Source organism: Globicephala melas, chromosome 9 (genome assembly GCF_963455315.2).
Source record: "Globicephala melas chromosome 9, mGloMel1.2, whole genome shotgun sequence".
NCBI classification, from domain to species: domain Eukaryota; kingdom Metazoa; phylum Chordata; class Mammalia; order Artiodactyla; family Delphinidae; genus Globicephala; species Globicephala melas.
The window spans coordinates 31,526,877-31,552,083 of record NC_083322.1 but is presented as its reverse complement, the minus strand read 5'-3'; the positions used below and the strand labels follow the sequence as shown (position 1 = coordinate 31,552,083).

The window sequence follows — 25,207 nt, the reverse complement described above, 5'->3', positions numbered from 1 at the left end:
CAGGAAACATCTGCCATGAGGTGCTTGTGAGGGATACATCCCAAGCTGGGCTGTAGTCGTCAGGCCGGTCCACACGCCTTACCTTCTCAACTAGAGAAACTTTCCCTTGGTGGTCCTTACAGTTTAAGGTTAAAGTAGATCTACCTGATGAAAGACATGGAAAGGACTCCCGCAACCCCCAGATGTTAAACACAAATATACTCTCAAGAGAGACAGGGATTATTCAAGCCAGTTCCAAGTCATCAGTGACAGAGGAAGGAAACGCTCGCATGTGATCCATCAGTTGAGAACGTGCTCCTGTTCCTCACCGTGAAATCCATTCCCCTCAGTCACGCACGAGACCAAAAGCAGAGAACGGCTCACTGCCCAACCAGCAGTCAGAGGTATGATTCACTTACTTTGGGATTCTTCCTGCTTTGAGGAAGTCGCCGAATAGCAATGCAATGGGTCCTATAAAGAGGTGATCAGGAATACAGATAATTCCCCAAGAATAATTAGAGACAACTATCCATACACATACACTCTACTCTATGAAATTTGGGGGTGACTTCGTAAGTAGATTATGTAAGATTTGGGAAACAATAGTGCTGTCCTATACTAGATGTATATGTATATTTTATTCATCTGGGTGCCTCACAGAAAATTGGACTTATTAATAGCTAAAGCACTTTTAACTCTTCTAAATGCATCAAGCAATAGGTTACTATGGAAGGCATACAGAAAATTAGAGCTATAAAGAAAATATTAAATATGTTTTGTATTACCCCCTCCCCTTCCAAATTCTTATAGCAACGTAGGAAAAAGCACATATAGGGTAAATTTTCAGGTTATTTTTAAAATATGATTTTCCTAATTTATCTCTGAAGGTGGAAAAAAAAGTTTTCTTGTAGAATTTAAGGGCTACCTGCACTTTATAAAACAACTAACTAGAGGCCAAGTTGGCGATTTCCCTGATGTCATCCAGTTATTCCATGTCAGGATCCCGGCACTCATTCAGGTCTCCAACTGTCTCAAGTTTTTCCCACCATATCACACACGCTGCCCATAGTATTTCTATACTATGGGTCATCACACTTTATTTTCATTTTATTTTTTGCAGTACGTGGCCCTCTCACTGTTGGGGCCTCTCCTGTCGCGGAGCACAGGCTCCGGACGCGCAGGCTCAGTGGCCATGGCTCACGGGCCCAGCCGCTCTGCGGCATGTGGGATCTTCCCGGACCGGGGCACGAACCCGCGTCCCCTGCATCGGCAGGCGGACTCTCAACCACTGCGCCACCAGGGAAGCCCCACACTTTATTTTTGAAATAACTTTCACTTACATTTTAGAATCAAATTAAAGACTTCCAATAGGAGATCAACTCAACTAATCTCAGATATTTATACAGAAGACCATACTCCTATAAAAGCACCCATAATTCTTCTGCATCTTTGTCCTTCCATCATTCGTGCCTTATAAATCTGATCTCGGAGGAACATGAGTCTTTTTAATCTCACTACAGATAGCAAAGCACAGAGGAAACCACATAACCATGCACCTACAACACATGGTTCCAAACTCAATTGAGCTCTGAGCCCCAGTCATCAATCACTCTGCCTAACTCTGTTTAGCCTCCTCTACCGTTTACTACGTCAGGGAATATTTAAACCTCTGCTACTCTCCCCAATACTTCACCCAATGACAACTCAAGAGACTCTCAGTCTACCCTAATAGACTCTTTTATCAAGAAAATTCAGACTAACTCACTCCCTCTACATCCTGTCTCGTCCCTTAAGCTTTTTTATAGCCACTCCAATCCATATGTCCTTCCCTTCACTCTAAGGGAGAGAGGTTTCCATCTGCTGAAGGTCAGACTTTCTTCAACATTTAACTTCATTACTCCCTGTCACCTCTGACTTGCTCCATCAGTGATCACACTGCTCTTTATAAATATTAAATGTTTTCCTCTCTATCAGCTCCTTCCAATCAGTATATAAACATATTCCCATACTTAAAAACTAATTTTTATATTTAAAAAAATTCCTTGACTATTCTGGCCCAGAGACAAAGTTCTTGTCCTTGAAAGAGTAAGAACTATAGTACTAAGTTCTAATCCCAACTTCTTGGCCGTGTCACCTTGATAAGTTTTCCCTCTAAAGATCAGTTCTGTTTGGTTCTCTTATCTGCACAACAGAGCAATGACAGTCATTACATTATAGGATTAAATGAGGCAAACACATGTCAAGTATCTACCACTGTGCCTGGCACTAAAAAATGTTAAGTTTTCATTTCACAACATAATAACTATTTGTGCTATTTAAAAATGTCAGTTTTACACAGTGTTTTTCCTCTGAAAACACATTTAACAGGCAAACAAAGATCTAGAGAGCTGACCATATTAAACACACAGATGATGTTTTTTATAAGTTTGATAGCAATTATAATATAACAATGCAAAGTACATCAGAGAAAGTTCCACTACCAGGAATGGTGAAACAACTTTTATTAGACTATCTTCTCCTGCAGGTAATAACGATAAACATTTGATAACATATTAAGAAAATAACTATTTGAAGGCTCTGGAGAGCAATAAAAGTGATAAAAATAGGAGAGGAGTACACCTTCCCATTAGGAAGAAGTCAACAGCACTGGATGAGATTTCCCCTTGTAGAGCTTTTCAAGTGAGGGCTATTCCCTGTGCTGATAGCTCTGGCAGCAGGAGCTCAAGCACAAAGCACCCCTTACAGTGGCCTGAGGAGCCAGAGGATGAAAGCAACTGGAGCCACTGCAACTAACCTCACCAGCATCACTGGTTAACTCTTGAATTATACATTTGTAGAAGAGATTCCATACTGAATGACAGAGGTGGCTGCTGAATGGAGAACTGAGCAAATACTTCAGCTATTGCCAACTGCAAAAAGCCAGAGTTCAGAGTATGAATCTAACCAGGTTAACTACTTACTAGAAATACACTCTTCAGAAGATAACAGAATCCACAGTCTCTGTACCACATCATCCATAATGTCTAGTATGCAATAAAAAGTTACTGGGCATGCAAAAACGTATTTTAGGTGATCCACTGTCAAGAGAAATGTACTCAAACAGAAACTGATCTTAAGATGATCTACACTGGAATTCGCAAACAAGAATCTTAAAGCAGCCATTTTCTAAGAAAATATAGTTGCAGTGACTGAACAGGATAGGAGTCTTAGCATAGATATGCAAACTAGAAACAAATGGAAAGTCTAGAACTGAAAAGCATAATATCTAAAATGAAAAAAAAGTTGACTGAATGAGCTTAATAGAAGATTTGAGAGAGGAAAACTTAAAAAGAAAAGAAAAAACAATGAATTTGAAAACAGAGCAAAATAAAGTATCCAATTTGAGGAACACAGAAAAGAAGACCGAAAAAGTGAAGAGCACTTCAGTGACCTGTAGGACAATATAAAGTGGTCTAAATTCCACATAACTGGATTTCCAAAGGGTGAAGAAAGAGAGAATGGGGAAGAAAAATATATTAAAAGAAAAAAATGGCCCCCAAATTCACAAATTTGGTAGAAAACAAACTTACATATCCATGAAGCTCAGAAATCCCAAAACAGGATAAAGAAAACCATACCTAGGCACATCAGAGTAAAAGTGATGAAAACAAAGATAAGAAATGGTATTGAAAGCAGCCAGAGAAAAAGACACATTACATACAGAGAAACTATAATATAAATGATGGCTGAATTATTATCTCCAAAATACATGAAGTGAGAACTGACAGAAGGGAGAAAGACAAATCTATAACAATTTTCTCTCATCTAGATTTAAAAATCAGCGAGAATACACTAGCTCCGAATAACACTATGAAAATCACCTGGCCTGATGCTATGGAACAGAATACCCTAGGACTACAGATGATGCAGTCTTTCCAGATGCCCTTGCTGAGCTATTAAAAACCACCAAAAAATTACAAAAGACTAAAATGTTACAGAATATGTTCTCTGACCACAGCAGAATTAAACTGTAAATAAATCACAATAAGATATTAATAATACCCCAAAATTCAAAAATAAAACAGTTCTAAATAGTACAAAAGTTTAAGAAGAAATCACAAAGGAAGTTAGAATATACTTTGGGCTGATTGAAAATAAAAAATATCAAAATTTGTGGGATGCAGTGAAAGAGGAGTATTTAAAGGCAGATAAAGTAGAGGATACAGACAAACTTATATCTTTAATTGCTTACATTAGAAGAGTTTTCTCCCAAAGAAGACATACAGATGGCCAATTGGCACATGAAAAGGTGCTCATCACCACTAATTAGAGAAATGCAAATCAAAACTACAATGAGGTATCACCTCACACCAGTCAGAAAGGATATCATTAAAAAGTCTACAAATAATAAATGCTGAAGAGCATGTGGAAAAAAGGGAACCCTCTTACACTGTTGGTGGGAATGTAAATTGGTGCAGCCACTATGGAGAACAGTATGGAGGTTCCTCAAAAAACTAAAAAGAGAGTTGCCATAGGACCCAGCAATCCCACTCCTGGGCATATACCCAGACAAAACTATATTTTGAAAAGATACATGCATCCCTATGTTCACAGCAGCACTATTTACAATAACCAAGACATGGAAGCAACCTAAATGTCCATAGACAGATGAATAAAGAAGATATGGTGTGTGTGTATATATATATACACATACATACACACAATGGAATATTATTCAGCCATTAAAAAGAATGAAATAATGCCACTTGCAACAACATGGATGGACCTAGAGATTATCATACTAAGTGAAGTCAGAAAGAGAAAGATAAATACCATATGATATCACTTATATGTGCAATCTAAAATACGACACAAATGAACCTGTCTACAAAACAAAAACAGACTCACAGATATAGAAAACAGATTTGTGTTTGCTGGGAGTGGGGAAGTGGGTGGGGGTGGAGGATTGGAGTTTGGAATTAGCAGATGCAAACTATTATATACAGGATGGATAAACAACAAGGTCCTATTGTAGATCACAGGGAACTATATTCAATATCCTGTGATAAGCCATAATGGAAAAGAATATATAAATCTATAACTGAGTCACTTTGCTGTACAGAAGAAATTAAACACAACATTGTAAATCAACTATACTTCAATAAAATTTTTTAAAAAACAAAAGTTGTCTCAAATCAATCATCTAAGTGTTACCTTAAGAAGCGAGGAAAAGTTAGGTGAATGAAAGACAAAGTAAAAGGAAAGAAATAAAGGTAAAAACCAATGAAATACAAGAGACAAATGATAGAGAAATTAACAAGGCCAAAAGTTTTTCAAATAAAATATCATTAATATTGTTAAACATTTAAAGAACAGATTAAGAAACATAGAAAAACACAAATTACAAATAAAAGGAATAAAGGATGGGGTACCACTATGGAATGAATATTAAAAGGATAATAATGAAAACCCTGTGCCAATAAATTCAACAAATCAAATTCTTCTGAAACACACGACTTTCAGAATTGACATAAAATGGAATAAAAGATTGAAATAGCTTTATATCTTTATGAGAAACTGAATTCACAAATAAAAATTTTCCCCTAAAGAAAACCTCTAACTCATATGGATTTACTAGTGACTGCTACCAAACATTAAAGAAAGCCAAACTCATACATGTCCTTTCAGAAAATAAGGAAGGAAATGCTTCCATTTTCCTTTATGAATCCAGGATTACTTTCATATCAAAACCAGTCAAGTATTATTTTTAAATTTACAGAAAAATTATCACTCATGAACACACACACAAAACTCCTTAGCAAAATATAGGCAAACTGAATCCAGCAATATTTAAAAAGAGTAATAAAAGGTGACCCACTAAAGTTCACCTCAGGAATCCAAGTTGGTTTAATATTTAAAAGTCAATGAGTGTGATTCATCATATTAAAAGAATAAAGTGCAAAACCATGACTACAGCAATAGATGAAGATAAACCATTTTGTGAAATTCAAAACTCAATCATGATAAAAACCACTCAACAAAGAATAGAATGAAACCGTAATGAGATAAAGGGCATCTATAACAAAGTATAGCTAACATCATACTTAACCATGAAACAGACTGTTTTCTCCCTAAGTAAAGGAAAAGCCTCTGAAGTCTGCTCTCAATATTTCTGTTCAACATTGTATTGGAGGTTCTGGTCAGCGCAATTATGGGGGAAAAAAGGAAAAGAGGAAGGCAGGCAATTTGGAAAGGAAAAAGTAAAATGGGTTCTGTTCATAGGTAACATGCTTGTTTACCTACAAAATCATATAAAATATACAAAACAACTGCTAAAACTGATAAGCAAGATTAGCAAGATCACAGGATACAATGTCAACACACAAAAAATCAATTGAATACCTGTATACTAGCAACAAATGTTTGGTAGAAAATTGTGTTTATAATAGCATCAAATATTTAGAAATAAACCCAACAAAAGACATTTAAGACTACTAAACTAAAAACAGTAAAACACTGCTAAAAGAAACAACGAAGACCTGAAAAAAATGAAGAAAAATACTATAATCATGGGTTGGAAGACTCAATTTTGTTAAAGATGACAATTCTCAACATATTAAAGGGTCAATGAAACTTCAATCCCTGAAAACTTTCAGAGAAACCAGCAAACTGATTTTAAATTTTTATGGAAATGCAAACGACCTAGAACAGCCAAAACAATTTTTATAAATAACAAAGTTGAAAGACTTGTGGTTTGTGCATTTAAGGCTTATTATTTAACTACAGTCATCATTTACCTGAAGTTGAAGTACAGAGGTAAGACTAATCCATGATGAGAAAATCAGAAGAGTGTTCAGTGGCTGCCTGAAGTGGGGGAGGGATTTATGGAGAAGACACTCCAGGAAACTCTCTATGGTAATGGATACATTTTCTATGTTGTAAGGGGTACAGCTTACACAAGTATATGCATTTTAAAAACATCAATTTGTGTGCTTAAGATGTAAATTTCACTTTAATGTAAATATCTCTTTAAAAGCTATAAACAATAGTAAATTCCAGGTTTGCGTGTTTGCTTTTTATAGTGCTGTGGATTAATAATTCTGAAACTACTCTCTGTGTGTTCTAGGCTGGAGTACATGAGTAATATATTTAAGTATAATGGGTTCCAGCTTTCTCACTGTTGGAGAAGTTAGTTTCAAATAGAGAAAGGATAAGAATGTACTCCCTATGGTTTTGGAATAGAATCAGAGGTGTCAATATAAGTACGAACTCATGGTTTCATACAAACAGAACTATAGATAAATAAAATATAGATTTGTGTGTATATGAAATATATGTATAAATATGATAATTATAATTTCCTAGCTTTAGTTTCATTTCTAAACACCATTTTCCATTAAAAAGGAATGGAAGTAACAGCTTCTGGGAGTAAGAGCTAACTGCAGGGGTTGGGAAAAGAAAAGTGTACGATGAGCCTGCAAGAAAAAAAATACCTTGCTGTAACAAAATAAGGAAGTGCTCAAAGGATGATGGGAATATATCAAAAGGAGTAGCTCGAAAGGGCTCTCACTGGCCAAATCTGGGACAATTTTGAGCAGTGATCCACGGACTGTGGACCTGATGGGTAGGGGTAGGAACAGACACCCCCAACTAAACTGCACACTGCGGAGATTATAAAGGAACCACAGCCTCTTGTGCATAAAGACTACCGAGTTCCAGCTGACTCTGTTCTACTATTGTCCAATTTATACCTACTCACAACCACTTCCAAGTAATGGCTGAAGGGGAATTTTGCATGGAGCAGTATTACCAAAGCCTTTTGCAAAAAGCAGCGGATTATGTGGAAGAGCTTAGAAGAACTAACACAACTTCACTGGTAGTGAGGAAGTGGGTGGTTGCTCCAAGAACAGCACCCAGACTGGGAGCTCTGAATGAAGGGAGCACCAAACAACTGTTTTTCCAGAATGAAAGGAAAAGCTCTATAGGTGGAACAGAGCAGCAATGTAAAGGCGATCAGTTCTAAATCAAAGTGTAAAAGAGAGAGGCAAGCAATTATGGTCATTTGTAAAATAAGAAAGCAGACTACACGTCTGTCACAACCACAAAATATTCTTATGACATTTTATTATATTCTTTATTACTCCCTCACGTGTTTTAACACTCACTGCACCCTTGTCCTCTTTGCCACACGGTCACCCTCACTGGCACCTGCCCAATCCCGGTAAACAAATACATAACGATGAAATATACTGAGATTTTCTTCTTTATAGGGGCTGGAGCTACCAGTCAGCAGTTGGGCTCTGTAGTTCTCATCTGCCCCTTCCTCTTTTTTTTTTTTTTAAACATCTTTATTGGAGTATAATTGCTTTACAATAGTGTGTTAGTTTCTGCTGTATAACAAAGTGAGTCATATATCTCCATATCCCCTCCCTCTTGCATCTCCCTCCCACCCTCCCTATCCCACCCCTCTAAAATAATGGTTCTCATGAACCTAGCGGCAGGACAAGAATAAAGACACAGACATAGAGAATGGACTTGAGGACATGGGAAGGGGGAAGGGTAAATTGGGACGAAGTGCCCCTTCCTCTTGATCTAGTTTCAAAAGAGAGAAGGGAAGACATGGATGAGGCAAGTTGTTCTCTCCTCTAAATCCCTGCTCAGAGCTGCAGACCTCAGTCTCCAGCTCCCCTTAATGCCCACTCTGCAGTGCTCCTGGGGAGTCCAAATGCATCTTGAAACGTAATAATGAGTCATACAAAAAAGACTCAGGGGCTTCCCTGGTGGCGCAGTGGTTGAGAGTCCGCCTGCCGATGCAGGGGACACGGGTTCGTGCCCTGGCCCGGGAGGATCCCACATGCCGCGGAGAGGCTGGGCCCGTGAGCCATGGCCGCTGAGCCTGCGCGTCCGGAGCCTGTGCTCCGCAACGGGAGAGGCCACAACAGTGAGAGACCCGCTTACCGCAAAAAAAAAAAAAAAAAAAGACTCAGGAAGGAGCTAAAAACAATTATTCATGTACAAAGCATCCTAAACATTCTTCCTAAAAATGTTATTTTAGCTGTTTCTCTACCATGTTATCCTTGAATGAAAATCATGAAAACAATTTAAAATTAAATTATATTTGTATGTTATAACCATTATATAATGAAGTAGAAAACAGTGAATACAAACGGCAAAACAAATTACAATTATTTATAATAGGAAGAAAAAGGCATATGAAATAAACAAAACACATATTTTGATTGCTCTTTTCTCGTCCATTTGTCATTTCTTTGGTCGTCTAGCACCTGAAACTCCTTCCTATGTCAGGAGAATTCTCCACCTCTGGTTCTCTCCTATAGTAGTTAAATATGGCCAATAGTTGCTTTCCCAGTCTTGTAGCTAAGGACAGGGCATGGGGCCTAAGGGTGGCCAATCAAATGCACCTGCTCTTAGGCTTCAACTAGGAAATGAGTAATGCAAAGAAGCAGGGCCAGAGGAGGCACCACTCAAGACCCAGAGCAGTGAATGGCAGTGGTGCTGTCTGGCGTGAACAAACTTCAGTATCTAGCTCTCAGCAGACGGATCAGCCACGGCAGACTAGATCTACTGTGAGCATTTGTCAGTGATGCTGGCTGGTACAAGCTTGTCCCCTAGTTCTCCCAGCCATGCTCTACCATGCTGTAAGCGAACAAATAAATGCTGTTTCTGCTTAACTCAAGAATACTGGATTCACTTGCTCGCAACTACAAATTCTGCCTGACGCAGCTACCAGCATGCAACTGACCACATCATACTGAGCGGCCGCCTAGAAGGAGCTCTGTCTAATACACAGAACTACATTTAGTTTTTCCTCTGGTGAAAAACACTGTCCCCTTCTGAATTTCCTAGTTGTTATTTTGGCTTCTTTCTTTTAAAGGCTCTGATCAAATTAAAAGATCTTTCCTATCTCAGGGCTAGAAATTATACTATGTATGAATAAAATGACCGAAAATAAATTAGAAAAGAAGCTGTATTAACAGATTGTGCATAAGATAAATAATAAAAACCCAAATAACAAGCACCCTAGGTTACTGGTTCTAAACGGGGGAGTATATTACCAGAGGCAAAGTTCCCCGTGATGATTACTCATTAGCTTATTCAAAGTGGCTTGAGGCTCAGGCCATTTGCCAAATTGACTCTTGCCCAAATTTTCCTGGCACACAAATTACCAAACAGTTAACCCTCCTATTAGTAGTCTCAGCAGGAACCAACGCATCAATGAGCACGAAGTCTCTTCTCCCGCCTTGAGAGGGCAACCAGAGCAGTGTTCAGGCCAAATGTCTTAGAATCACCACAGAGCTATGCCCAGTGTCAGATAATAAATACTTGATTGTAGATAATGGGAACTTTGCTTTCCCTGACTTTTGCTGTGGCAGTGATTTAAAGACCTGGACTCATTTAAAATAATGGATTTTTGTGTCTTAATGCTTTTAGATTTCTAAAGCTCCAATTTACTCTACATGCAAGAGAACTGAAGATGTTTGGTTAATATATTTAATTTCAAGAGTAAAGGTGACAGGTAATTTTGTTGCTAAAATGACTTTGTTGTTACTGGCCTTATTAGCTGCTCTAATACTTTCTTTAAATAAAGACTTGGGATAAGAGTACAAACTGTAACTCTTCTCACATGCTACAATCTACCGTAATAGAATATCCTTTAGGGACAAAGGGTAGCACTGCCTCTCAGACAGACCCTTCACTGAGACTGCACAGCCAGTGAATTTGGCCATAAAGGACCCCTGTATCCCCATTATAGGCGGGAGACAGATCACTGGCTCATTTCATACTAGCCTCTCAGGACCCCTAGGACAGAAACAATTTCCTTTCACTTCCAGCCAGGTTGGAAATGACCCAGTCATTCAGAAATAAACAGGATGTAAGCTGATTTTAAAAAAATCAACTAGATAATAAAATCTTTGATTCAACTCGAAATGAATTTCTTTTTTCTCTCCTATAAGAGGAATGATAGATACAATGCAAAACAAGTAAAATTTAGGAAAGCATGCATTTTATGTATTGAACGAAAACTACAATAAAAAAATATTTTCTTGATTTTTGATAACACAGCATAAAACCGAGCAGATGTACTTTATCATGAAATAGCTCATTTGACACATTAAGAACATAATTGAAATGTGTCTCATCCAAGACATACAAATGAGTTTTAGTGACATCAGCGGAAACACACTGGCTCTTGCTTATGCGGTTTGTGGGGATTTTTGAAAAGCTCCAGAGACCTCAGTGGTTGTCTGCAGGGCTTTGTAGAGGGTGTGCAGAGTCCAGTGTAAAATTGTGTGATTCGGTCTCCCAGGCAGGGAAGGCCTTCTATTCTTTACTATTTTACCCAGTGCTTTAGTTTTCTACCCTGTGGCATACTGAGCAAAAGGTTTGCTTTTATTCAACACCTATACCAGAATGCTGGCATATATACGTTAATGCAAGGATACAATTACAGGGAGAAAACCTACACATTCAATGACAGTATCATAGACATTTATACAGTATAGTGCATTCAGGTTAATTGTTAACCAGGTGTTAAATGTGAGCTATAATAAATTCTCTGAAAAGGACAAACAGAAGAAACATTTTAATTTATGCTTTAATAATGGTTGGAAGAACATGTTACTTTTAATTCTAGTAATTAGACATCATTACCTTCTCTGATTTCCTCACTCTCTTTTCTAATAAAGGGAATCAGTAGTCTCAGCAGCATATCGGAAGGACAAAATTTAAACTTCTACTTACTTATGGCTGATCGCAGTAAGCTTTTATCACTTAGGAATCTTTGAAGCACGTGTTCATGTGCAATAATATGTATGTGTGTGGTGTGGGAGGTGAGGAGGGGGGAGGAGGCTGGTTTAAATGAAACACATGTGAATAGGAGCCTGGAGGTCTGCAGCAGACACACCATCAGACCCCAGAGGTGAGTCTGAGATGAACCAGAACTTCAAGATGACATGTTGTGAGACTGCGTATGCTATGCAAACTTTCATTCTATTCTCATATTATTTTCATTTTCAAAAAAAAATAATTTCTAGTTGCAAAGAAATACTGGAGACAAAAGTTGGATAAACTAAGTTGGGGATGCCACCATATGATCAGTCCTGGTTGCATTACTGGATCACTCATCTAACAGTTAAGCATGTCTTAGGGCACTAGAAAAGGGAAATCCATCCCCTCCAAAAAAAAATCCATTATTTTAATGAAAGCATCACAGTAAATATTATGGGAAACATAATTTGTCATACTTCTTTTATGATTTAGTGTTATATTTATTTTGAGTTACATTTGAGAAGGGCCACCAGAATTTGTCAGTAGTTTGAATTTCTAAGTCCCTATCCCAACTCTTCTTGAAAATATTTAAGAACAAAACAACAACCTCAGAGATAGTCTCTTCATTCTACACTGTGTTATGGGAAAAAGAATTGTTTGAAAGTCTCAATACCTTCTTTTGTCTGCTCTCTGCAGCAGCCAGTTGTGTGGACATCCTTTCTTGCATTTTTCTGCAGTGGGCCATGACTGCTTCGAGGATGGAGAGGGGGTTGGTACAAACTGGCTTCTTCTCTTTATCGCCAGCACCTGCTTCATAGTCTCTCTGCAGTGCCAGGAATGGGTCATTTAAATTAAATCTCCCATACCGTTCCTGGATAAATACCTCCTTCCTGCGAGCCTAGAACAAAATCAGAGGAATGTATTCAAGAAAGAAATGAAAATATACAGAAGGCTATTTATACGAAGGTTCTGTGATTACTGCTCCAAATGGTATTCACAACTGTCATGAGTAATAGCTTACATGTGATGTCAGGTGGTGAGTGAGAGGTAAGGGGACTGTGACCCCAAAGCCTGACCAGCCTGCCATACCACTCAGTCTACTTTCAAATTTTCTTCCTTTGGAATATTGTCTTTTAAATTACAAAAGCTGCAAATACAGTTTTTCCCATGATGCCTACTCCTTCAAGGATCTGAATTTTAGGTAGAGTCTGTTCTCATTTAGAGTAAAATAAAAAATATCAACAACAAAATAACTTTTAGCAAAAATTCAAAAACAAAATAATATGTTTATCGAACTTAACATTACACATAATCCTCGTCACGTTAAATCACAAAATATAAATCTCCCAAGTTTTATACAGAGAGAAAGAGTTTTATAAATATTTGAAGAAGAAAATATTTCATGAATTTTTTATGTCAAAAATCACAATATTCACATTTTGTGAAGTGTAACCAACTACAAAAAAAAACCTCCAGAAAATTAGGAAGATGTAAATGTCTTCTCATCATTGAAGGACATTAAAATATAGTTCAGAGTCCCAGGAAAGAACATAGCCTCATTTTACTTTAAATGTCAGTCCATCAGCGTTGAAGTAAATTTCACATCCACTCGGCACTAAATGCAATTTTCTATAATTAGCCTACAGTGAATGGCCTTTGCATAATATGGAAAATAGCAGTAGAAATGTATTGAAAACAAGCAACTAACTCAGGTCATTTGGAATAGCTACCAGAAAAAATTATTCTATGTCACTGCCAGTGGAAAAACTAAATTACAATAAATCAAGCTTAACTGTCCAAAATGTTAAACATGCTTTCTGAAGAAATAGTACATACATTTCCTTAATTTAAAGGCAACTGCGTTGACTAACTCAACTTTTCCATTTTAAGACCACTATCAGCAAGCCAAAAACTAGATAAACACAAGTGCAAAACTGGGAAAATCTAATGTTTCTTCTCCTATTACCAAATTAGATTAGGAAATACAATTTAAGAAAAGTCCAATTTCGCCATAAATTTAAGCTAGCTTTCAGAGGATCATTTTACACTTAAAAGTCAAAGTGGTTTATGAATCAAAAAGCATTTCGTATTTCTAGATTCTTCAAATTCAATTATGTAATCGATAAGCTGAATAAGTATCACTTCAGAGATGCAATTACAAAAGCAATTTCATTGTCCTTCACTTTTCTATTAATTTTTATTCAATGCAGTAGTTCATCCCCCACCTCTGGATGAAAACTTGGGATAGCCCCCATGGTTTTTCTAATTACTTTTATCTAATATAATTCCTATAGTCACTTTAAAATATAAAACTCTCAATTTGGTTATTAGAATATCCAACTTCAGTGGTATGATGGCTTCCCTTCCCCAGCTAAGATCTGCACCACCTGGGAAGGAACCGTTTAAGAAAACCCCTCTTGGGCTTCCCTGGTGGCGCAGTGGTTGAGAGTCTGCCTGCCGATGCAGGGGACACGGGTTCGTGCCCCGGTCCGGGAAGATCCCACATGCCGCAGAGCGGCTGGGCCCGTGAGCCACAGCCGCTGAGCCTGCGCGTCCGGTGCCTGTGCTCCGCAGCGGGAGAGGCCACAACCGTGAGAGGCCCGCGTACTGCAAAAAAAAAAAAAAAAGAAAAGAAAACCTCTCTTCTATCCAATCTTCTCCCCCTCTTTCTTAGGTGTTTTAGTCCTCTCTGGGTTGGAAGGGACCAGAGGTAGAGGATGATGATGAAGATGGAGGTGAGAGAACAGGAGCATTCTTCCTGACTGGTTCAGTCGAGAAACTAGCCTTACCAACTGGGTGTGGCAAATACTTAAAGCCTACTCTTTTCCCATGAAGTGCTTGGTAGCTTGAGAAAGCCACACACACCTTCTCACTGCTGGGGACCCTTCATCTACAGTTTCCCCAATGTAAATCATAAATTTAGGACAGACTACATAACCTGCAGAGCCCAGTACAAAATGAAAACATGGGCTCTTTGCTAAAAGTTATTAAGAATTTCAAGATGGTAACAGCATATCCTTTAACCAAGTCTAGGGTCCTTCTAAGTGCATGGCCCTTTGTGACACAGCCTGCACACCCATGAAGCCAGCCTTGCATACATATCTTCTGTAGCATCTAGAATCCAGTTTTTTGTCAGCTGAGGTTCCATGTTCTCCAGGCTTCTCTACTGAACTGTATCTGAATCAATCTCATTCCTACTCTTTGATGCCTATGGCCCAACCTAGTCTATGGGAAATACTCCTGAATCTTCATTTAAAGAAAATCTGGGAGTGCAACATGACCACTGCCGCCATCTTTTTGTCATTTCCACAGAATGCCTGCTTTTTTCAGCCCCACCTCCACTCAGAGCACCAAGACCTCATAAGGAGAAACCTAGTAAGTCATTAAATAGTCTGGATGAAGCACTTTCCTCTTGAGGTGAAGGGAAAAGCAACTAAATGGGGGGATGCCCAGCATTCTCTCCAGAGAAATGCTCTTTCATAAAAACCTTTCTCTCTTTAATCTCCAAAAATTAGGTATTTTTATACCCTTAAAGTGGGTAAGGAATTTAAAAGTCAAAGCTGGATTTCAAACTGTCTTCTGAAAATTTTGCATCTTGGTTCTCATTTTAGTAACTAATATCACTATGGGTCCCCTGCTGAAACTTACATTTTAACAACCAGTTAAAATTACCTGATGTCTACTTACACATCCAACGTATTTTATGATGTACAATATCTGTAACACTAACTCAAGCCATTTCTTAACCACACACGTTATTCTTAAATCAGAGTGAACTTTTGATAAATGGGTTAAAATTAACTTTTATATAAGAGGTAAACAACATATATCATAGGCTATTTCCAGTTTAAACAGATTTTATGGTCTGAAAAATTTTTTTAATTATTTATTTTTGGCTGCATTGGGTCTTCATTGCTGCATGTGGGCTTTCTCTAGTTGCGGAGAACGGGGGTTACTCTTTGTTGTGGTGTGCAGGCTTCTCACTGCAGTGGCTTCTCTTGTTGTGGAGCATGGGCTCTAGGTGTGTGGGCTCAGTAGTTGTGGCACTTGCGCTCAGTAGTTGTGGCTCGCGGGCTGTAGAGCGCAGGCTCAGTAGCTGTGGCGCACGGGCTCGGTTGCTCTGCGGCATGTGGGATCCTCCCGGACCAGGGCTTGAACCTGTGTCCCCTGCATTGGCAGGCGGATTCTTAACCACTGTGCCACCAGGGAAGTCCCCTGAAAATTTTTAACACTTTTTCTTTTTACTACTGTGAAAGTTTTGCATGTATTTTTCGTTGTATTTTGGCTTTATTTTAAAATTACCAGCTTTAACTGTGGCATTGTCAAGTGTGGGCAATTTTTTTTCCTGCTGAAAATGTTGTATAATTATATGTCTACAGGATCATAAACATAAAACTGCCAACTCATTTGCTTTGCCAATATAGACTGACGCTTAACCTTTATGACGAAGTTCAAGACACATACATTAGCTTCTTTTAAGGGAAGAAGTAGGGCTAACAAGCTATGCAACTTTGTCCCCAGTATCTTTCATTTTCAAAATGAGATCAATGAAGCAGCCTCATTTGTCTCTAGGACCCCTAGAGTATACACAACAAATACGATTTTATTTTCTTTTAAAGTTCCTAAAAGCCTGGAAACCTCAGGTAAAATGAATGTGAAAGATTTTATACATTCCATTAAACTGACCCCTGATCCCATGTTTATTGCTTTAAGACAGTAGTCCCCCACCTTTTTGGCACCAGGGTCTGGTTTTGTGGAGACAATTTTTCCACGGACTGGGGGGTGGCAGGGGAAATGGACGGTTCGGGCAGTAATGGGAGCAATGGGGAATGGCAGATGAAGCTTCGCTCGCTCACCCTCGCGCACCTCCTGCTGTGCAGCCTGGGGGGTTGGCGACCCCTGCTTTAAGAGATGCCAGGTAATAATTCTACTCTATAGCCATACAGGAATTTATTTATACATGTTACATGTATTCAGCATGCATTTTTTATATCCTTGTCTTAAAGTTAGAAGCAGGGGTTCTCATTTTTCAACTATTAATGTTTATTTCTTATAACATTCTTGTAAGAAGTATACCTTTCTTAGCATATCTTTCTTTGTCACAGAGTGCTTAATTTTGAATGTACCACATTACTTTTAAAAAGAGCAGATCAACAATATATACAAGTGTTAATATTTAAGGAGACTGTGTAATAAAAAAGGACTTCAAATGTGTATCATACTGCTCTTGAAGAGGCCGATCCTTAAAAAAAAGGAAGAGCTGAACGTGCAGATAACTTCTTGCTTTATGCATCAGAATTACTTGAGAATGAACTGCATTTCAGGGTAATGAGTCATTTGAAGACACAGGCTAACTATAATTATGAAAACAGACTCAAATTCTTAAAACCGGCTACACTGATAAGTAAAAATATAATTTCATTAGCATGTGAAGCTTTATAGAATCTTGAAAAAATCACAAGCAAGAAATAAAAACATGGCCATTATTAATGGAGGATTTGACCAATACAGAGTTCCTACTTTTGGCTTTCATTGTTGTGTAAGATCAACTGAAGTAGATTGGACCCTACCAGTAATAATAAAAAGAAAAGTACTTTAGCTATTCAACTTTTTCTATAGCATGTAATCCTCTTAGGGAAAAAACCCTACAACTTGGATTGTAAGTCACAATTAAAACATATCACTGATTAATTTTAAAACATGTTGACAAACTTGTAGCTAAAATTATTCTGTCTTATGAAAAGCTGGAATGATTTTGTAACATTAAAAAATATCAATACTTATAAAAGATAACTTTTACTGAGAGCATTTTTTTTCTTTTTTTTTGCGTTACACGGGCCTCTCACTGTTGTGGCCTCTCCCGTTGCAGAGCAGAGGCTCCAGACGCGCAGGCTCAGCAGCCATGGCTCACGGGCCCAGCCGCTCTGCGGCATGTGGGATCTTCCCGGACCGGGGCACGAACCCATGTCCCCTGCATCGGCAGGCGGACTCTCAACCACTGCGCCACCAGGGAAGCCCGAGAGGGCTTAAATAAAATAAATAAATAAATAAATAGGGCTGAAAACCTATTGCTAGGTTTTCATACTCACTTTCTCCTAAAACTGAGTCCAGAAGATAGCCACTTTTTAAATTCACATTTTATAGACAAGCAGACTGAGGCTCAGAAAAGATTAACTTACTCTCCCAAGGTCATTTCAACAGGAGCTGGTATTCAACCTAGGCAGTCTTTCTCCAAAGCCTACTCACTGAAGTATTTTTTAATTATGACTAGAGTATTATGGAACACTAGAAAAGGCTTCAAAAATAAGTATTGTTTACAACACTATTCAAACCGATACAAAGAAATAAAGTTTGAAAGACAAAAATATGACAATATTCTAAGTAGTTAACAGCTTTCCATATGCTCTATACGTACTTTCATTGTTACTGACCATATACTAACATAATGTAATCAAACTTAATCGTTTTTCCCCCAAGATTCTTCAGAGATTTTATGCAAGTGCAAAATACAGTTCAATAAGAAAAACGGTTTCTAAATATGCTCTTCCCCAAAAGCATATTATCAAAAAGCACTGACTACCTAAAAATTAAAAAACCAAACCCAAAACCCACTAGCATTAATAGAGATCTAACTGCAAGAAGACTGCAGAGGAATTCTGTCCTCAGCTCCAGCCTACTCAACACAGTGGCCACTGTCATGGATGCCAATGATACAAAACTGCAAGGGAGGGATGGTCGAAATGATGAACCCAATCTGACAAGATGGACTTTCACAGGAATAAATATGAGTCAGTTCTTGAGTAGAAACACAGAGGCAAGTATGAAAATCACTTAGGGGCTGCAAGCAATACTACATTCAAGGATTGAACCATGAAATGAACACTGTTCCTCCACCACACCTCAAATCAGGACTCCACATCAGGCTTCATTCATTAATAGAAAATAACTGTCAGAACTAGACAATCCCTGGACTGCTAGGCTCACTTCTGGGTGAAGTATTTAAAGAATGATCAATAGAAAAAGGACCTGAAAACAGAACTGAGTATAAAAAGAAAATAGGAATGCTTAAAAGACTTAGAGCAGCACGATAGCATTCTTTCAATATCTGAAGTCATTTCATGTTTAAAGAGGTATTTAACTATTTACCTGATTCCCAAGGAACAGAATTATCACCACTGTAATAAGGAATGTTTAAGGGTCAAAGCTGTTCCAAAGATACAATAGGCTGCACTGGACTGGAGTGAAATCTGCCTCTGGCTGTGTTTCAAACATCGGCTGAAATGGTAGAAATGGGGAGCAGGGGTCTCAAAAATCAGGAAGGCTGTTGGCTTCTAAATCAAGAGGGATGGAAAATACATATTTTTCCAAGAAGCCAACACAAAAATTCATCTATCTAGTTCTAAATCTCTGTCTTAGTGGTAGGAAGTTCCAGTAGACCCAAAATGTTTTTGAAACTAAAATTAAGAGCTCTTCTAAGAAGTAAGGGGAAAAAATCCTAGTTGCAAATAAATCTCACTCTAAGAGGGGTGAAATATTCTGGGAGTGGGTTTACATATACAACACACACACGCCCAGAGGGTGGGAACAGCTATGTGAAAGTTACACAGTCTTTTGGAGAAGGACAGTCACTGCCCTTCAACGATTACAAAGGCTTAGAAATTCACTAGCCAGGAACAAGATATAACTTCCTGGAATACGAATAAAATGTCAAAAAGTCTAAATAGTTCAGCTGAGTGAATACATTTCAGACATTGCTTATATGTGGCAAGACATACACGGGACACAGAAATGAAGGCATGTCATGGCATCGCGTGAGCTTTCCTGCAATGCAGGAGGAGTATGACAGAGAAGAGGCAAGTTTTCCCTGCTCTCTCCCCTCCCACTCTTATGCCCCAACCTTGCGGCCATAACATCCTACCTGCTCATGGACAAAATAATCTGGATGTGCAGAAACTGTCATGCTAGGAATACATTCACATAATGAATATCGTGAATCATATATCAAGACTGACTTAGATTTATCTGGTTCCTGAGGCTAAAATCTGGAAGTCATACTTCAATAAACCACCAATTTTCTCACAGAAATGTAGACCATTCTAACAGAATCTATGAAATGGCTTGATTTCACAGAAGCCAGAGCCAGAACTAATCTCCTAATCCTTTACCGTTGACCTTGCCTGCAATTTACCACGTTGCACACACCCATCAGTGCTCATCTCAGTGGCCCACGCTCATCTGTAAAAATAAGATTACCTTTATTGCCTAACTAGGTCAAGAATCGTACACAATGCCTCGCTGTTCTGCTCCCTTGCTCGGAGTAGACATTTACTAAACTATCAGCACACTTTACGCCGAATCCAGGAATGGCCTCCCAATTTGTCTTAATACATCTCTCCAGGCAGTCACCACCCATCAGTCAGAACTGGAGCACAGATGAACGACCTGCCAACTCTGCCCTGGGCAGTTAATTGCTACAATTAGCTATATCTTTACCTCTACTAGACAGTTAAAACCATGCCTTTTATGTCTCTGTACTACCAGTACAATACACCACATGTACCAATTACTTATTTAAGGCTGATAGAAGTAATAGCTTCTATTACTGGGATTAGTCATTCTCAATGACCCTTGACTAGAAACAAACTTTTCTTATCAAAAATCAATAATTTTAAATTTCATAAAAGAGGCAATATTACTCAACATTAATAAAAAACTAAATAAGTGTGTTTATCCACATCTATAAGCATATTTGAACTGTTTTTTTTATTTAAAATAATACACGTTTGCTGAACTTGGGAAAATATGATAAAAGGGAAAAAGAAAAAAAAATCCATGATTCAATCATCAGAAAGTAGTTACTATTAAGTTTGCCTGGTGCTCTACAACTTATTTTTTCCAAGCACGTACTAAAAATAGCTATCAAGGACTTAAGGGAATATGTTTTAAGCAAACTTTCTCATTTAGTTTGCTAAACAGTTCCCACTTCAATGATCTATATCAATATTTTAATAGTATTCCATAAATGAACCCTTACACACTAAAAAAGCTCATTGTTTATCACTTATTTCGCTTTTAATTGTTCTAACATACCTGGAGGTAAACCTGTGGGAATATTTATAAAATTCACTGAGGTAGTATTACTGGGTTACAAAATAAAAACATTTTGGTATGAAAGGGTTTTTCAGTATCCACAAATCAATCAGTGTGATACACCTCATAACAGATTGAATAAAAACCATATGATCATCTCAATAGATGCAGAAAAAGCTTTTGACAAAATCCAACATCCATTTGCGATTAAAAAACAAAAAAACTCTCCAGAAAGTGGGCATTGAGGGAACATACCTCACCATAATGAAGACTTTCGAAATAAATTACCAAATTCCTCGTCAGGTGTTCACCAATTTTATTCCCACCAGCAGTAGTGTTTTTGCATCTATAGTTATGAGGGAGACTGGTCCATGTTTTTCTTCTGTGTTTTTTTTTTTTTTTTTTTCTTTCCGGTACGCGGGCCTCTCACTGTTGTGGCCTCTCCCGTTGCGGAGCACAGGCTCCGGACGCACAGGCTCAGTGGCCATGGCTCACGGGCCCAGCCGCTCCGCGGCATGTGGGATCCTCCCGGACCGGGGCACGAACCCGTGTCCCCTGCATCGGCAGACGGACTCTCAACTACTGCGCCACCAGGGAAACCCCTCTTCTGTATTTTTAAAATATCTTTGTCAGTTTGGAGATTAGGATACCACCAACCTCAAAAAATGAGTTGGGCCATGATGCCCCCTCCTGTATTTTCTGAAAAGTTTTGTGTATATTAGTATTATTTATTTTTTGAATGTTTGATAGGATTTACCAGTGAAACCATTTGGGTCTGAAGTTTTCTTTAGGGGAAGGTTTTTAATAATGAATTTTTAAAATAGATACAGAGCATTTGGATTTTTTATTTCTTGTATCAATTTTGTAAGTTGTATCTTTCAAGAAATGTGACCACTTCCCCTGGGGTGTTGGAGTTGTTCACAGTATTCACTTAATATCACTTTACTATCTGTAGGATCTATAGTGATAATCCTTTTTTTTAATTCCTAATATTGGTGATTTGTGTTCTTTTGTTCTTGCTCATTGTAGCCAGGAATATGTCAATTCTGTTGATTTTTTTCAATAGCCAGCTTTTGGCTTCATTAATTTTCTGTATTGTCTATTTTGCATTTTCTTAATTGCTGATCTTTAACAACAACAACAAAAATCTCCTTCTACTTAGTGTTCACTTTGTTCTCCTCCTTGTAGTTTCTTACTGTAGAATCTTAAGTCACTGATTTTTAGATCTTTCTTCTTTTTAATACAAGCATTTAAGTCTCTCAATTTCCCTCTCAACATTGTTTTAGCTGTATTTCAAATATTTTGATGTATTTTGCTGCCATTCAATTCATTTTCTAAATTTGTGACTCTGTCTTTGTCACACTGAAGTTTTTTTTTTTTCCAAAAAATTCCAGGTATTTGGAATTTTCCCAAATAGCTTATTGTTACTGATTTCTCATTTAATTCTACTGAGGTCACTGAATGCAAATGAATTAAAGTGGTTGATAGTGTTGTTCATATTATCTATGTTCTTTTTCCCTATCAACTACTAATTGTTCTATCAACTACTGAGAGATATTAAAATCTACTATGATTATGAAATTGCCTATTTTCCCTTCAATTCTATCAATTTTTGCTTCAGATATTTTGAAATCTGTTATTAGTTGCATATACATTTATAATATCTTTGTGAAGAAGTATCCTTTTATTATTATGAATTGCCTTACTTCTATAATACTGGGTCTTTTTTATATCTTTTATTCTGTTTCATTTATCTTCCTATTCATAATTCTCCAGTACAAATGTTTTCATTTGTATTGTTAAATGCTATCCACCAAAAGGAGAAGCCTCCTTCACAATATCAGTTTCTAAGAATTTCTTTGCTATACTACCAGCTTATTCTTCTAGATGAAATTTAGGCTTACAAGTTCTAAAAATTAAAGCAATGATACCTCTGATTGAAATTATGTATAAATTAAAAACACATTTGAGGAAAGAAAACTTTTTCATAAAATTAACTCTTGCCATTGGAAAATAATCTTTTATTAAAATTTGCTTTTATATATTATAGTTTTCTATTTTCAAATCAATTACCATAAATTTGAGAATAAAGGGCTACTTTTTACAAATCTTTGTTAATATCCCCACTTCCCTAATTATCTCTGTACAGTACATACTTTATCTTGACTGAAATTGCTGAAGCAGTAGTTCTCAATCCTAGCTGCTCATCAGAATCATCTATGTAACCCTTCAAACACTGCTCTGGCCCAACACAATCAGTAGGTCCATAAAGATTCTCGTAAGCACTTTGATGCCTCAGCCAAAGGTAAGAATAACCGATTTCCTGCTTCTCTGTACACTTTCCTACCATTATTTCCACACTTGATATCTTTATGCTTATTCCCAACTAGGTAAATCTTTAGTTCATTTACTTTTCAAGCAGCTTTCGGATGGGAATATTTTCTATCTTTGCTCATCTGAAGATGACTTCTATTTCCTTCTTACATTTACTTTGTCTGGGTAAAAACATTCTTAGGGGGTATCCTAAGACTCCTTCTGTATCCAACAGTGCACAGGAGCAAGTCCATGGCCAGGTGGATTTTGCTCCCTTTCAGGTAAGCCTCCTGCTTTTCTGCCTGATTACATCAATTTTCTGACCTTAAAATTAATAAATAACATTTAAGATTACTCCTGGTGTTGGCTGGTATTTTCCTGGCATGTAGCTTTTTCATCTGAAGACTCTGCTACACCTTGGTTCCAGCAACCATTTCACTCGTCCTAGTCTCTGAGGAGCACCGATTTTTCTCCCAGTGGATCTCCATTCTCTATGTTCTACACACATGTATCTTCATTTCTAATCTGTCACTTTAATCCCTTCCTCTGGGTTCTAGGAAATCTTAAATTTGTCATGGGTTCAATGTTTTTATAGTGCTGATTTTTTTCACCCTTACTTCTAACAGATACTTTAATTCTCCTAGCGCATTCTGAAGTCTCGTAATGACCACATTAGGTAGGTACCGCTGTCCTCACATTACAGGTAAGAGCACTGCAGCACTGAGAGGGCAAGGGGCTTGTCCACGGTTGTGTGGCTACAAGGGGTGCAGCCAGGACTCACTCCAGCAATCTGCCTCCAAGATCCACGCCCCATTCTCTGCTTTCTTCCCCTCAGCTGTGCAGCTAGTCAGCTCTCCATCACAATCTGGCTCACCCACCATTCCGTCTCACTTCAGAGCCTATGTTTCCTTGAATTTTAAGACACAAAGCAGATGCTATCTAAAAATTACTTTCTAAAATTTACTCGTTTCTCATAATAATTTTTGTCAGATGTAGGTTGTTCCTTTGCATTTTAAGTGTTATTTTCCTTGTTCTATGCTGCAAAATCTTTCATAGGCCCTATGGGTTTTTCTCTTTCTTTCCTTTTTTTCTGTTTACTCCATCTTTGGGTCAGTAGGAGTCAACCCAGATCTGGTGTTTATCCATAAGCAGGTAAGGTAGAAGCTCCCTGAATATCTTGACTCTCCAGCCAGTTGCCATTAAAATGCTCCTCTAATATTGGGAGCAGTGAGCAGACTGGTGCAAATTTACATCGCAAGGCTGCTTTCAGCTGAGAGTGACAGGAAGTCAGAGCCACAGCCCCCATGAGAGATATGGGCTCCTGTTAGGTGCCCCCCAGCCTGTGTGTTAAGGACAAGAAGTCTCTTTGGCCGAACCTGTCCACTAGGCATGAGCACTTGTCTGTGGCATCCTCTGTCCTGACAGAATGTTAGGTAGTGGCCCCACTGCCCAGACAGCTCTCTGGTTCTTACAGCAACCTTTCTTTCTGATGCTTCTCCTTCACAGTCACAGAGAGGGATTTCAAGTGACAACTCCCTACCTACCCCTTAGCCTGACCTCGCCTCTCCAAATCCTAGGAGGTAGGAGTTGGCTGGCTCTTTGAACGTTACAGGCCCATCTCCTGAGAGAGCATCACAGGGACCCAGGAAGTGAGTCGGTCAGTCCTCATTCATCCCTCTGCGTGGTCACACAAACATTCTACCTAGAAGATACTCCTTTATTTTTCAGGACATGGGAAGTACAACAATTGAGAGAGTGGGCTCCGAGATCAGACAGAAAGGATTTGAATAGTGACTCTGCCACTTCCAAGGTATGTACACTCGGGCTGGTTACTTTACTCCCCTGGGTCTTCTCCACTTACATGAAGTTAACAGAGTACTTAACCCAGAGAGCTGTCACTGTTGTTTTGAAGGATTAATGAAATAATGCACGTAAGGCAATTAGCTGGGTGCCTGGACAATAGTGCAAGTGTAATAAACAATAGCTATCATTTTACTAATGATGGCATTCTTTCTAGCTTGTGAGTTTTTGCTTATTTTTATATCCTTTAGCCTAT

The 25,207-nt window shown here is 38.1% G+C and overlaps 1 protein-coding gene across 4 annotated transcripts in view; it reads right to left on the bottom strand.

Moving 5' to 3' along the window:
• The window catches only part of CTTNBP2 (cortactin binding protein 2), a 443,818-nt gene that overhangs the window by 83,363 nt on the left and 335,248 nt on the right, over window positions 1-25,207 (bottom strand). For all 4 annotated transcript variants that reach the window (XM_070046323.1, XM_070046322.1, XM_030857645.3 and 1 more), the window contains one exon: window positions 12,422-12,646. In XM_070046323.1, coding sequence (XP_069902424.1) covers window positions 12,422-12,646 — 225 coding nt within the window. The remainder of the gene's footprint in view (window positions 1-12,421; window positions 12,647-25,207) is intronic.